We start from the raw sequence: 14,078 nt of genomic DNA, 5'->3' as shown, positions 1-14,078 counted from the left end.
GACGTCAGAGCGCCCGTGGCCGGGCCCGGTTGCCAGCGCTCCCGGCCCAGCGCTGTGGGGAGTGACTTCCGGCCATGCGGGACCTCTCCCGCTGCCATCGCTGTCCCCGTCTCCCGAAGTGGAACCCGGCTTGACGTCAAGCGCGACCCCTCGCCCGTGGGCGCAGGCGATCGAGTAAGGGTGGGGCGGGCCTCAAACCCGGATCAGAACCCGCCGTGACCGGCGCAGAAATACGGGACGCAGCTGTGAGCACTGTTTTTTATTTCACCATGGACCCAGCGGCGTGGGGCGTCCGCCCCGGGTGCCCTTCCTCCCCCGGGCAGCCAGATGCAGGAACGGGAGGCACATGTACCGGCCCTGGCCCCTGGGAAGGAAAGAAGGGACCTTTCCGTTTCACTTGTCTCGGCTGAACATGTAGCGGAGGAGGTCGACCACCCGGTGACTGTAGCCATATTCGTTGTCGTACCTGTGGAGGAGGGATTGGCAGGCTCAAGGGGGTTCCTTCCGACCACCCCTTAGTTCCCCTGCAAGTCTCCAGCTCCTTTCCCCTTACCATGAAATGAGCTTCACGAAATTGTCATTGAGCGCAATGCCGGCCTTAGCATCGAAGATGGACGAGTGGCTATCACCGACGAAGTCCGTAGAGACGACCTGGGCGTCAGAATTTCAAAGATAAGTGTGTCCGGCAGAGCAAGGACTTCCAGGAGCTGACAGTGCTCTTAGCTCTATCGCCCATCCATGCATTCATCTATTTTTGATGTAGCCCTACTGTGTTCAGTCTCTGGGGACAGGGACCAAGGCACTCTACTGGGGTCTGACCAAAGGGCACAGGTCACAAACACCCTCATGCTGTACCAGTACATCCCTTTCCTAGGAATAATGCAAGCATTTGAAATGGGCCAGTATGGAGGGCCTCTCTGAGGGGTGGCCATGAGCCTGGGTCTAGATGACTAGGAAGATCTCACTGGCTCTGGCCCTCAACACAGCGTCTGAGGTGGAAGGAGCTGCAGGAACGGAGAACCTGAGGGTTTTAGCCCTAGTGTCAGGAAAGGCCACAAGAGTGTTTTCACTCCTGAAAATGGGTGATGCAGTGTGATTCCATTAAAACAAAAGATCCTGGCGACTGTGGGAAAGTGGACCTGCAGAAGTTAATGCAGGGAGACAGCACCAAGGTAGATGTACGGGGTCCACCATGACCATGGCATCCACTCCTCACAGAGAAGGCACCTGGCCATGGCCTGGCCCTGAACAAGTATTGAAAAAAATGAGAACTGTTGTCTTTTGTTCACTAAGCATGTATTGGTCACCTGCTGTCTGCCAGGTTAGAGCCAGAAAAGTGAAAACGCAGCCCCTAAATCCCTGTTTTCTTGGAATGCACACACCATTGGGATCAACAGTGACTGACAAGAAATTTCAGGTGAGGAATAGGGCCACAGAAAGAACATCTTTTGAGGGGGTGCCTTGCTGAAGAGGGAGGTTGAAGTAGAGATTTGGAGGAAGTAAGGACAGACTGTGTGGTCATCTGGGGGGGGCAAGCATTCCAGACCAAAGGAACAGGAAGTGCAAAGGCCCTGAGGCAGGGAGATCTCCCTTCCCGCCCTGCAGTTTCTGTCTTGACACATTGAGAGCAGCTCCCTGGCAAGTGGAAATCATGTCCCTCCCCAGAGGGCTCCTCCCAGGGTCTCCTCTCCTCAGCCCCTACCTCATCCTCGGTGTAGGCAAGGATGCCAGCCATGGGCCCCTTGGCTGCTGCTTTTATAGCCTCCTTGATGGCTGAGTAGGGGGCAGGCTGGGCGAGACGGCAGGTCAGGTCCACAACAGACACATCCGGGGTTGGTACCCGGAATGCCATCCCTGTCAGCTTCCTGGAGAATCCCCCATGAAGAACAGGAGTCAGAACTTAGGGACGTTGCCCTCCAATCCCCCTTGCCCTGTGGCCGGGCCAGGCTCCTGCTTTCCCCTTAAGGACTGAGGGCCAGTCCAGTCCTCCCGGGGTATGCCCCCACCCTGGTTGCGGCTTCTTGTCCTCATACCCTTTGAGCTCTGGGATGACTTTGGTCACGGCTTTCGCAGCCCCAGTGGAGGCTGGGATGATGTTCTGGTGGGCACCCCGCCCATCTCTCCAGGCCTTCTTTGATGGCCCATCCACTGTCTTCTGGGTGGCCGTGTAGGAATGGACTGTAGTCTTGGGGAAGAGAAGGACCAAGATGAGGCCTTCATGGTCCTAAGCTCCTATACCTCTTTTTTTCCGGGACTAGGGTAGTGGCCTAGGTGTGGAGGCTGGTGGGGCCACCACCACAGACCACAGGAGGGGACGTGTGCAGGCCAGGGTCCAGCCTTGACTGAGGGTTGTACAGTGTTTTAAAAGACTTCTGCACTGGTGGGCCTCTCCTCCCGAAACCAATCTCTCCCTCTTAACTCCATATAGTAAGCAAGGCCTGGGAAGAAAAGGTTGGGGTTTCCCTGCCATCCTGCCCCAGCCCCTCATCCTCAACTCACCATCAACCCTTCCACGATCCCAAATCGCTCGTGGATGACCTTGGCAAGGGGGGCCAAGCAGTTGGTGGTGCAGGACGCGTTGCTGCAACAGCCAAGGTGTGCACGGGCACTGTGAGGTGAGTTGCAGAGCCACCCCTCCACCCTTACCCCTCTTGGGGTATGCACGCAGACTTGGTTTTGTGAAACGTCAGGATGAGGGTGAGAGGGATCTGTGCAGACACCGTCAGACTGAAGGAGGCACCGAGATGCAGCTGGGGAGGCTCCCCAAGCTTGTCCTCCAGAAGTCATGCGTGTTTAGCAGATAGTTTCGGGAAGGAGAAGTAGAAGCCGAGTGACCAGGAATCCAGTGGAGCTGAGAGTGGGGAGGACGAGTCTACCCTCCCTTCCACACATTGCAGGATGTCGCTGCCCCCCTTACCTCACAATGTTCATGGAGCCAGGGTTATAGTTGTTTTCATTCACACCCATGACGAACGTTGGTGCGTCTGGCGAGGGTGCGGAGATGACCACACGTTGAGCACCTGCTGAGATGTGGTTCTGGGGAGGAAGCGCGGTGTCAGGTGCTTCTGGCGCCATCATCCCCCCAGCTGGCCCTGGACACCTCTCCCCGGCTTACCGAAGCTGCCTCTATGGAGAGGTACACGCCTGTGGACTCCACCACGTAGGGGCTCCCGACATCCCTCCAGGGGATCTGTTTGGGCTCCTTGCTGTGGGGTAGTGGCAGGGCTGAGTCAGTCTCCCCTGCTTGAGCCCCACCTTCATAGTCCACGGCCTTCACCATTTGAAAGGTTGAGCAGATGCTGGCCCACCTGCAACTACCTGCGTCCCCCACCGACATACCTACTTGCTCCAGATGAGCTCCACCCCGCTGGCCTGGCTTTTCACCACTGCCCCACTTCGGACCACCTTCCTTTTGTTGATTGCACCACCTCTGCTATGCCTGGGTACGGGCGGTGACCTCCCCAACTCAGCCCTCAACCTCCTTAGAGGCGCCAACCCTGACTGCTGTCAGCCAGCTCAGACCCTTTCTCTGTATGCTGCCCGGGATGTGGACTCTGTGACTGTGAGGCCTGCCCAGCTGCTTTCTGGTCCCCAACCCCGACAACCTCGCCACGAACCCTCCTAGATCCTCAGTTCTGCAATAGGAAGCTGGCTGCCAAGGGCCAGGAGAGTCCCTGAAAACAGACACTGCATTAAAGAGAAAGCTCCTGGAGGACGCCTGAAGCCTGAGGCAGCCTTGGGGCAGCAGTGGCTTGTGGTTTACATTAGAAAGGTAAGTGGGGGGAGGTTTCTGGTTTCCTGTTTTATAAATTTACGTTTCTTTATTTTTTTTGAGACGGAGTCTCGCTCTGTGGCCCAGGCTGGAGTGCAGTGGCCGGATCTCAGCTCACTGCAAGCTCTGCCTCCCGGGTTCACGCTATTCTCCTGCCTCAGCCTCCCGAGTAGCTGGGACTACAGGCGCCCGCCACCTCGCCCGGCTAGTTTTTTGTATTTTTTAGTAGAGACGGGGTTTCACCGTGTTAGCCAGGATGGTCTCGATCTCCTGACCTCGTGATCCACCCGTTTCGGCCTCCCAAAATGCTGGGATTACAGGCTTGAGCCACTGCGCCCGGCCCTAAATTTACGTTTTAACTTGGTATTTTGACAAACGTTTGTATTTGAAACACATTAAACATCTAGTATTGCCATTATCTACTTGGCTTTAGCAAACAAGCATTAAGTGAATATACCTTCCCAGGTTTATTGTGAGTAACCGAGTAACCGAGTGCTTTCCTTCTGTGATTCTCGGTTGTGTGGGTCTGTTTCTTTTGCGCTTGAGCCTGCCCCCCTCAATGGGGGGTTCAATCAATGTTTGTGGGGTTTGTTTGTTTGTTTTGAGACAGGGTCTTCTTCTGTCGCCCAGGCTGGGGTGCAGTGGTGCAATCAGAGCTCACTGCTGCCTTGATCTTCCTGGCTCAAGCCATCCTACTGCCTTGGCCTCCTGAGCAGCTTGGGACTACAGGCGCACACTACCATGCCCAGCTAAATTTTAATTTTTTTAGTAGAGATGGGCTCTCACTTTTGTTTCCCAGGGTGCTTTAGAACCCCTGGGCTCAAGTGATCCTTGGCCTCCCACAGTGCCGGGATTACAGGTGTAAGCCACCGTGCCTGGCCTCATGGGTTTTCTTTGTTTGTTTTGTTTTGTTCTGTTTCGTTTTGTTTTTGAGACAGAGTCTCACTCTGTCACCCAGGCTGGAGTGCAGTGGCACGATCTTGGCTCACTGCAACCTCCACCTTCCAGGTTCAAGCAATTCTCCTGCCTCCGCCTCCTGAGTAGCTGGGGTTACAAGCATGCGCTACCACACCTGGCTAGTTTTTTGTTGTTTTTTGTATTTTTAATGGTCACGGGTTTTGCTGTGTTTGCCAGGCTGGTCTCAAACTCCTGACCTGAAGTGATCCGCCCACCTCAGCCTCCCAAAATGCTGGGATGACAGGCATGAGCCGCTGCACCTGGCCTCATGTTTTTTTTTGTTTTTTTTTTTTTTTGTCAGCCATTTTATACATGTTTACTGAACACCTGTCCTGTGCCCATATTCTAAGTGCCTTACCTGTATTAAACTCACGTAACCTTCACAACCCAATGAGGAAGTGCTACCACTGCCATTTTTTGCATTTTTTAACCGCTGTCGGGGCGGAGGGGAGGGGAGTGAGAGGGAGAGCCTGCTGGAGTGCAGGTGGCTGGCCCCAGCTCGGGTCTGCACTCCTGTTTCCACTGCCTGAATGAATGGATGAATCGGCCACCAGGCAAGGCCCCAGGCAAGGTACATGGTTATCCTCTTCCTGTCTCCTGCTCTGTCAGTCCGCTTTCCATCATCTGGCCCAACTAGCTCTTCTCAGCTACCCCCGTTTCCTGCCTTCCAAATTAGGGACACTTCCAATTCCTCTGCAGCAATTGCTGACTTGGCCTGAGGCAAGGAATGTGCCCCAGAAGACCCCAGGCCCTCCCCAAGGCTGCCATGGGCCCCAGCCTCCTGCCCACCGGCTGTTTTGAGGATTCCATTTGTTTATTCAAAGGAAGTTCTTCATGTCTACCAGGGCCTGTACCTGCTAATGCCAGAGCAACTGTGGTGGCACCAGTTGACAGAGCCCTCCCTGCAAGGCCATGGCCTTGTGGGAAGTGCCTGTTTAAGTGTCCACAAACACGTGTTCACGCCACTCGTGCTCCCAGCTACTGCTGTGGTGGGTTCCCCATCACATCGGGGAACTGAGGCTCAGGCGAGTTTGGTCCCTTGCCCAAGGTCACCCAGCCAGCTAGCGGCAGCGCAGGGCAGAGTGCAGGCACACAGCTTGGCTTATGCAGCCCAACAGTGCAGGGGTGGAGAGGGGGCTGGAGGGGCGGGGAACCACGTTGCATTGCACGAGTGACCAGAGAAGGCACCACCCGGGTTGGGGCCGTGGATGGAGGGGGCAGCTAGGTGGGGAAGGGGGATGACTCCAAGTGGTAGGAATGGTGGTGGCCACGTTGAAGTCTGCGTGATAACTACGGTGCTGGAGTTGTTTCTGCTGTGTTGATTTCAAACTTGGATTAAGCAGCTTTCTTCCGTTTTCGCTGACCCTCCTGTTTCTGCCCCCCACCCACAAACTTCCTGCACCCATCCCTGCTCGTTTATCACTCACCCTACCCCCAGTAACTACAAGCAGAAGGGCTGAGATTAGATCTGTGGGGAGGGGCGCTGGGGAGGCTGCAGACCCTGCCTGGGCCCGGACAGGGTTCAGTAGTGTGCCTGTGTGTATGTGCATGTGTGCGTGCCTGTGGGTGTGTGTGTGTAAAAGCCCCAGGCAGCCACAGAGCCAGGTGTGGCTAATAGTTTATATTAGAAAGGTGAATGTCAGCCAAAAATAAAATTCTAAGCTCTCCCAACTAACTGAATGCAGCCCTTCTCTCGGCCCAGGGCATTCTCAAGTAAACCTGAAACACTGGTTCAGGCCATGATGGGAATGGATGTTCGGATGTTCGCACAAGCCTCATTATACCTTCCTCTCTTTGGATTTCAGGCACAGTTGACCAGCAGTGGTCAGTGGGAGCTGAATAGGTGTGGGGGTGAAGGGGAATCAAGAGTTGAGTTCTGGACATGTTGATATGCCCACGAGAAAACATACCAATGTGTGTTAAAGCAAAATGTGATGGCTCGTGCCTGTAATCCCAGCACTCTGAGAGGCCAAGGTGGGAGGATTGCTTGGGGCTAGGAGTTTGAGACCAGCCTGGACCAAATGGCAAGACCTCATCCTACAGAAAATTTGCCAGGTATGGTGGCTTGTGTCAGCTACTCGGGAGGCCGAGGTGGGAGGATCACTTGAGCCCGGGAGGTCAAGGCTGCGGTGAGCTATGATTACACCACTGCATTCCATACTGGGCAAGAGAGTGATACCTCGTCCCTAAAAAAAATAAAAATAAAAAGCATTCTTGAGTACAGTGAGATATCTTTTTAGATTAGTGCTTCTTAACCATTTTAGGGGTGAAGGACCTATCTGAGACTTCCCTCTTCAAATTAGTACCTAGAGGCATGCACATGCAATTTTGGGGGCGGTTTCAGAACCCCATGTGAGAGGCTGGAATCCCATTTTAGCCACCTCCACATCCCCTGTCTCACTATGTCACAGCCGTGCATCAGACAGATGCTCTCCTTACCACTGGTAGACAGAGATCTCGTGGTTGTCCACGACCAGCTGTCCGTTCCTGAATTCCACACTTCCCTTGTATCGGCCGTGGGTGGAGTCATACTTAAACATGTACACCTGTGGGCGATGGAATGGCTCCCAGTCTTGGGGTGGCAGGGCGAGGATCCCTAGAGAGTCCCCTCTTTGGTGAAGGCCTCACATTGCAGCTGAGAGCCTTCCATACAGCTTCCCTGAGCCCCCTTCCCACCCTAGTCCCACCCTGCTGTTCCTGCCCCCTGCCAGCTACTGACCATGTATTCCGGGTCAATGAATGGATCATTCACAGCCACCACCTTAACACCCTTCTCCATGCAGGCGCGCAGGACCAGGCGACCGATGCGTCCAAATCTGGCCGGGGTCAGACAGAGGAAGGGATGGGAGAGAGGGGGTGATGGAGAGGAGGCTGGTCGGGAATCCTTAATCCAGGGGAAGAAGGCAACCACCTCTGTGCCAGCCATGGTCATCTCTTGCTAAGATGACCTCACCAGCCCCTTCACTGCTTTTTCAGCTCCCTCTCCCAATCCGTTCCCTAACCCCTATTTTTTTTTTTTTTGAGACGGAGTTTAGCTCTTTTGCCCAGGCTGGAGTGCAGTGGTGCTATCTGGGCTTATTGCAACCTCTGCCTCCTGGGTTCAAGTGATTCTCCTACCTCAGCCTCCCAAAGAGCTGGGACTACAGGCACATACCACCACACCTGGCTAATTTATATATATATATATATATATATATATTTTTTTTTTTTTTTTTTTTTTTTGAGATGGAGTCTCGCTCTGTCGCCCAGGCTGGAGTGCAGGGGCCGGATCTCAGCTCACTGCAAGCTCCGCCTCCCAGGTTTATGCCATTCTCCTGCCTCAGCCTCCCAAGTAGCTGGGACTACAGGCGCCCGCCACCACGCCTGGCTAGTTTTTTTGTATTTTTTTTAGTAGAGACGGGGTTTCACCATGTTAGCCAGGATGGTCTCGATCTCCTGACCTTGTGATCCGCCCGTCTCGGCCTCCCAAAGTGCTGGGATTACAGGCTTGAGCCACCGCGCCCGGCCTATATTTTTTATAGAGACGGGATTTCGCCATGTTGGCCAGGCTGGTCTCGAACTCCTGACCTAAAGTTGATAGACCCGCCTTAGCCTCCCAAAGTGCTGGGATTACAGACCTGAGCTACCGTGCCTGGCTCCTAATCCCTATTCTTAACCTTGTAGCTGAATGGATCTTTTATTTTTTCATTAAACAATTAAAAATATTTTTTTTTTGTAGAAACAGGGTCTCGCTATGTTGCCCACGCTGGCCTCAAACACCTGGTCTCAAACTCCTGGTCTCAAAGGATTCTCCTGCCTCGGCCTTCCAAAGTGCTGGGTTTACGGGTGTGAGCCTGGATGGATCTTTTAAAGCTTCAAGACAGATTACGTCTCTTGCCATGAAAACATCCCCGACTGTCCATTAGTAAAACAAGATCCACATTCCTCACTGTGGTGTAGCAGCTGCCCTGCTGGGCTTCCCACCGGCCTCCCTCCTTTTTCCTTTGCTTGGTGGACACCAGCCACTGTGACTTCCTGGCTGTCCCTGAACACACGGAACTCGCCTCTGCCCCAGAATCATTGCTTGTCCCGCTGCCTGGAAGACTCCTTCCCCGGCAAGGTGTCCTGAGAGCTGGCTGCGCCTCATCACTGTGATCCAACCCCAATGACACCTTCTCCCTGAGGCCTTCCCTGATCACTGGCAAAGGCTGCCCTCTCCAGCCTTACTTTTCCGCTGGGTTCTGCGCTGTTCCCAGCACACTCTACTGAACAATGTCGTTTCTTTATTTGATTACTGTCTTCCCCACCAGAATGTGGGCTGGGCGTGGGGCCCTGTCTGCCTTACTCTGGGCTATTTCTCCAGGGTCGTCGGAATGAAAGCATTGATGGGGGGCAATGTGGAGGTGCCTCCAGTTAGCGGCCAGAGGAAGGGCCGGGCTCTAAGGCTTCAGACTGATCAGGGGCTGGAGTAGACTCACCCATTGATGCCCACAGTCAGCTCCCGGGGCGCAGGCCCCATCTTAGGAGGAGGAGTAGCAGGGCGAGGAGGCGGTGATGGTGGCGGCGGCGGCTTTATTTCCTCCCTGACTGGTGTGGGCTCTGGTTGTGGCTGGGGCTCTATTTCAACCTTGGGCTCAGGTGGAGGCGGTGGTCTGGTCACTATGCGGGGAAAGGGAGGGAAAATGGGTTGCGCGACCACCAAAGAGAATAAACTGTCTTTGCTGCCCAGAATCTGTTGCTGGTTCCTGGCCCCTAGTGACCAACTATTTAGCCCAGTGTTTCCCAAACCCACTTTCTCTACAGAATAAACTTGTTTAAAATATCGATCCCAAGGGCTCTTTCCTGAGATTCTAATTCACTGGGTATGTACTTTCGTTTTCTTTTTTTTTTTTTTTTCCTGAGACGGAGTATTGCTCTGTCACCCAGGCTGGAGTGCAGTGGCCTAATCTCGGCTCACTGCAACCTCCGCCTCCCGGGTTCAGGCGATTCTCCTGCCTCAGCCTCCCGAGTAGCTGGGATTATAGGCACCTGCCATGGCGCCTGGCTACTTTTCGTATTTTTAGTACAGGTGGGGTTTCACCATGTTGGCCAGGCTGGTCTCGAACTCCTGACCTTAGGTGATCCACCCGCCTCGGCCTCCCAACGTGCTAGGATTACAGGAGTGAGCCACCGCACCCGGCCTGGGTATGTACTTTCAACATAGATCGCTTGGGGTGACATTCTCTGTGCCTCAGTTTCCTCCTCTGTAAGGTGAGATAATAGTACTTTTCTTAGAGGGTTGTTGTGAAGATTAAATGAGGTAATACATAGAGTGCTTATGACCAAGCCCAGGAAACGTTTGACATGCATTAGTATTTTGGAGATTGTTCCCCGAACTTGTCCAATAATTGATTTAGCCCAGTGGTCCCCAAACTGTTCCAATGATAGGAATCATCAGAGTGGTCAGGCGTGGTGGCTCACGCCTGTAATCCTGGCACTTTGGGAGGCCAAGGTGGGTGGATCACTTGAGGTCAGGAGTTCAAGACCAGCCTGACCAACGTGGAGAAACCCATTCTCTACTAAAAATACTGTAATCCCAGCTCCTAGCGGGGCTGAGGCAAGAGAATCTCTTGAACCTGGGAGGCAGAGGTTGCAGTGAGCCGAGATTGTGCCACTGCACACCAGCCTGGGCGACAGAGTGAGACTCTGTCTCAAAAAAAAAAAAAAAAAAAAATCACGTGAGGAGGGCTCTTCCTAGAAAAATCGGACTCCGTAGGTCTGTATGGAGGCCCAGAAATCCTGTTTTTAATAAGCACTCCAGGCCAGGAGCAGTGGCTCACACCTGTAATCCCAGCACTTTGGGAGGCCGAGGTGGGTGGATCACCTGAGATCAGGAGTTCGAGACCAGCCTGACCAACATGGAGAAACCCTGTCTCTTCTAAAAATACAAAAAAAATTAGCGAGGTATGGTGGCGCATGCCTGTATTCCCAGCTACTCAGGAGGCTGAGGCAGGAGAATCGCTTGAACCCGGGAGTAGGAGGTTGCGGTGAGTCGAGATTGCACCATTGCACTCCATCCTGGGCAACAAGAGTGAAACACTGTCTCACACACACAAATAAATAAATAAAATAAGCACTCCAGGCATTTCTTATCCCCAGGCAAGCTTAGAGAGTGCCGTGTATCATACTCTGTGAAGCCCATGGAAGCTCGCATTGGCTCCCACCTCTCCACACACACTCCCACTCCCAGACTGCACTTACAAACACCTGCACCTGGTGGTAGCAGCCACCTGAGCTACAGAGGAGGGCTTGAGAAGAGGGGAGAAGTGGAGACTTGGGACCTGGTGGCAGAGAGTTTCAAGCTGGAAAGTCAAGCCTGGCTCAGTCCACACAGACCTGCTGCTCTGTGGACTTGAGCAAGTTAATGAACCTCTTGGGGCTGATCCTCCGCGTTGGGGCTGCTGTGAGGGCTCAGTGAGATCTCGAGGCCCACACATAGGAGCTGATTTTAATAGAGGAGGGAAGTCTGATCCTACGCAGATTCACGAGGAAAGGGAGACAGCAGAGGGTAGAGAGGGGCTGGAAGGGGATAGTGGGAGTCCAAGTTTTTGGCACCACATCAAAGGCATCTGGGAGGTGGTGGGGCTGGGAGCTGGGGGCCAGCTGGCCTGTCTGTGTCCCTGACCTCTCCCTGCTGCCACAGACCTTGTGGCCTGAGGCTGGACTATGGGTGTTTCCAGTGGCTGTCCAAGTTCATGAAGGTGTTAGTGTTTATCGGTGAACTTGAGGATGTTAGAATCCCTGGGGGTTGTTTCTGCTATCGGAGGAAGGGGATTTGTACATCTGGTTCAGGGTGGGAATCTGAGCCCAATGGGTGACCTTTCCGAAGAAACTCAGATGCTCCTCCTTTCTCAGCACCCCCAGCCTTGCACTTTCTTCCCCTCCACTGTAGGGGTGGGGTCCCTGGGTTAGAGAAAAGCCTGGGGGCTAGCTGGGTGCTGTGCGGAGCTCCTCACTGCTGTCCTCCCACTGAATCCTGAGAGGCATGCGCTATAAACCCACTTTACAGAGGGGAAAATAAAGCCCGAGGCCACGGAGCAGTGATGCGCAGGGCAGGGGTTCAAGTCTCATGGCTGTTATGGCTGTTAAGCCTGTCTGCTCCTATGTCTTCCAGAGTCTCCTGCACCAAGCCCTGCCCCCATCCCGGCCACACCTACCCCTGCGGCCCCCGCCCGTGCGAAGTGAGGGAACAGTGTGGGAATGGGGGCAGCCCACCCGGAAGACCTGCTTCCTCCGGCTAGAATGAGTGAGTGTATGTGTGTGTGCGCGCGCCACCCTAGTTGAGAGACTGAGGAAGTAGTTTGCCCTCTCTTAACCTCTGTTGTCCGCTCTGCAAACTGCGGGCACACACTGGCCTTCTCAAGTGGTGGTGAGGCTTCCCTGAGCTCTCGCCTGCGAAGTGGTCAGTACGTCCCCGGCAAGGTTGCAAGTGTCCTTGTTTTGTGCATCACAGGGAGGGCAAAGCCCACCTCACGCAAAGCGCCATGAACATCACTTTTACGTGGAAGCCCAGCACCCCTGGGTTCTCCATGAGCCCCTCCTAAGCCCTCCCACTTTCCGCCACTTTCAGGCTGCAGCCTCCGGTGCGCGCTGGTTTCTGCTCTTTCCACCGCCTGATAGCGGCGCAAAGCCCACCCAGCCCTCGGGGCGGAGGCCCAGTCTCCCCGCCATCGCGGTAGACCCTAGTCTGCCAGCACACTGGCGGGTGTGGAGGGAGGGAGGGCAGACGATCCCCTTGTCCCTAGATGGTGCACACGCCAGGAAGGGCGGTTGGGATGCGGCACAGGTGTGAGGGTGCAGATGCTCCCCATTACCCTTTCCACCCCTCCCCCGCGCCCTCCGCTGCTTCCCTCACCCGGGCACGGCTGTCGCAGCAACTGGACAACAGTGACATTAGTGAGGACGATGTCTCGCTTCGACATGGTCTCTTATAAGGTTATCATTGGCCTGGCTGCCCCGGGACCTGCCGCGATGTTACTGAGGTGCGTGCGGAGCGCCAGGGCTGGTGGGTCCGGGGCTTCTTGCCGTGATGTCACAGTGCCCAGTGATGTCACAGTACACAGTGACGTCACAGTATCCAGTGACGCCACCCAGGAGGCAGTGCCCAAGCCAGAGGCCTGAGACCACCGCATCCCATCCCCGTAGAGGCATGGGACCTCAGCATGCTATGCACCACCGTTCCATGGCCACGCTCTGCCGTCTGGAGTGGAATCCCACTTTTTAAAATTATCATTTGTTTATTTATTTTGAGACAGGGTGTCACTCTGTCTCCTAGGCGGAGTGTAGTGGTGCAATCATGGCTCATTGCAGCCTTGAACTCCTGGGCTCAAAGCGATCCTCCCGCCTCGGCCTCCTGAGTAGCTGGGACTACATGTGCAGCCTTCACGGCAGGCTATTTTTATTTTTTATTTTTTTGTAGAGAGAGAGTCTCACTCTTTTGCTCAGGCTGGTCTAGAACTCTTGGGCTCAAGCGATCCTCCCACCTCAGCCTTCCAAAATGCTAGGATTGCAGGAGTGAGCCACCACACCCAGCCTGGAATTCCACCTTTTACACCGTCCTGAAAGCCTTTTCCTCCTCTCTGTCTCCTGAAGTACACAGTCTCCATACTGTTCCTTGGCTTCTCCCCCCGGAGTGACTCTAGCTGCCTCCATATCCCTGGAAAACCCACCCAGGGCTTCCCTTGGCTGCCTCTTGGTTTCCCACCCTTTAAGAGAGGCTTTCTAGACTCCCCATCTAAGTTCCCTCCTTTGTCACTGTCAGCCGTCACCCCCTTCCCCCCAATCTCTGCCCATCTTCCAGGAAGCCTTGTCTGACTTCTCCATTCTGGGTTATGTTCCAATGTGCAAAATTTCTCTAGGGCTACACTGTCTATGTTTTTATTTTCCTTAGAGCACATGTCTCTCTAAAAATTGTTTTCTTGCCAACTGTCTTTGCCCACTAGACTATAAGCTCTGAGAGACCAGGGACGTCATCTCTGTCACTTCTATATCCCATTGACAAGAAAAGTGTTTGGCACTTAAAAGGTGTTTGTGAGCTGGGCGCAGTGGCTCATGCCTGTAATCTCAACACTTTGGGAGGCCGAGGTGGGAGGATCACTTGAGCCCATGAGTTTGAGACCAACATGGGCAACGTGGCAAAACCCTGTATCTACAAAAAATTAAAAAATTAGCCAGGTGTGTTGGTGCACACCTGTCGCCCCAGTTATTAGGGAGACTGAGGTGGGAGGATCACTTGAGCCTGGGAGGTCAAGGCTGCAGTCAGCTGTGATTGTGTCACTGCACTCCAGCCAGGCGACAGAGCAAGACCCTGTCTGAAAATCGGAAAAAGGCA

The 14,078-nt window shown here is 54.2% G+C and overlaps 1 protein-coding gene and 1 long non-coding RNA gene across 2 annotated transcripts; one reads left to right on the top strand and one right to left on the bottom strand.

The window, feature by feature from the left end:
• The first annotated feature begins 6 nt into the window (after nt 1–6).
• On the top strand, nt 7–2,749 carry LOC141406911 (uncharacterized). The gene is made up of 2 exons (XR_010583605.2): nt 7–1,417; nt 2,429–2,749. It is a non-coding gene; the product is annotated as an uncharacterized lncRNA (long non-coding RNA).
• Nucleotides 245–12,669, bottom strand: GAPDHS (glyceraldehyde-3-phosphate dehydrogenase, spermatogenic). Its single transcript, XM_045381174.3, has 11 exons — nt 12,603–12,669; nt 9,187–9,367; nt 7,449–7,545; nt 7,169–7,275; nt 3,116–3,206; nt 2,918–3,036; nt 2,500–2,581; nt 2,034–2,185; nt 1,703–1,865; nt 554–651; nt 245–466 (listed from the first exon to the last, which is right to left on the bottom strand). The coding sequence occupies exons 1-11, from the start codon at nt 12,667–12,669 to the stop codon at nt 394–396; spliced, it is 1,230 nt and encodes a 409-aa protein (XP_045237109.1). The 3' UTR covers nt 245–393.
• Nucleotides 12,670–14,078: the final 1,409 nt, after the last annotated feature.

Source organism: Macaca fascicularis, chromosome 19, assembly GCF_037993035.2.
Source record: "Macaca fascicularis isolate 582-1 chromosome 19, T2T-MFA8v1.1".
Classification (NCBI taxonomy): Eukaryota; Metazoa; Chordata; class Mammalia; order Primates; family Cercopithecidae; genus Macaca; species Macaca fascicularis.
The sequence above is the reverse complement of the archived record's forward strand: the minus strand, read 5'-3'. Positions and strand labels throughout refer to the sequence as shown.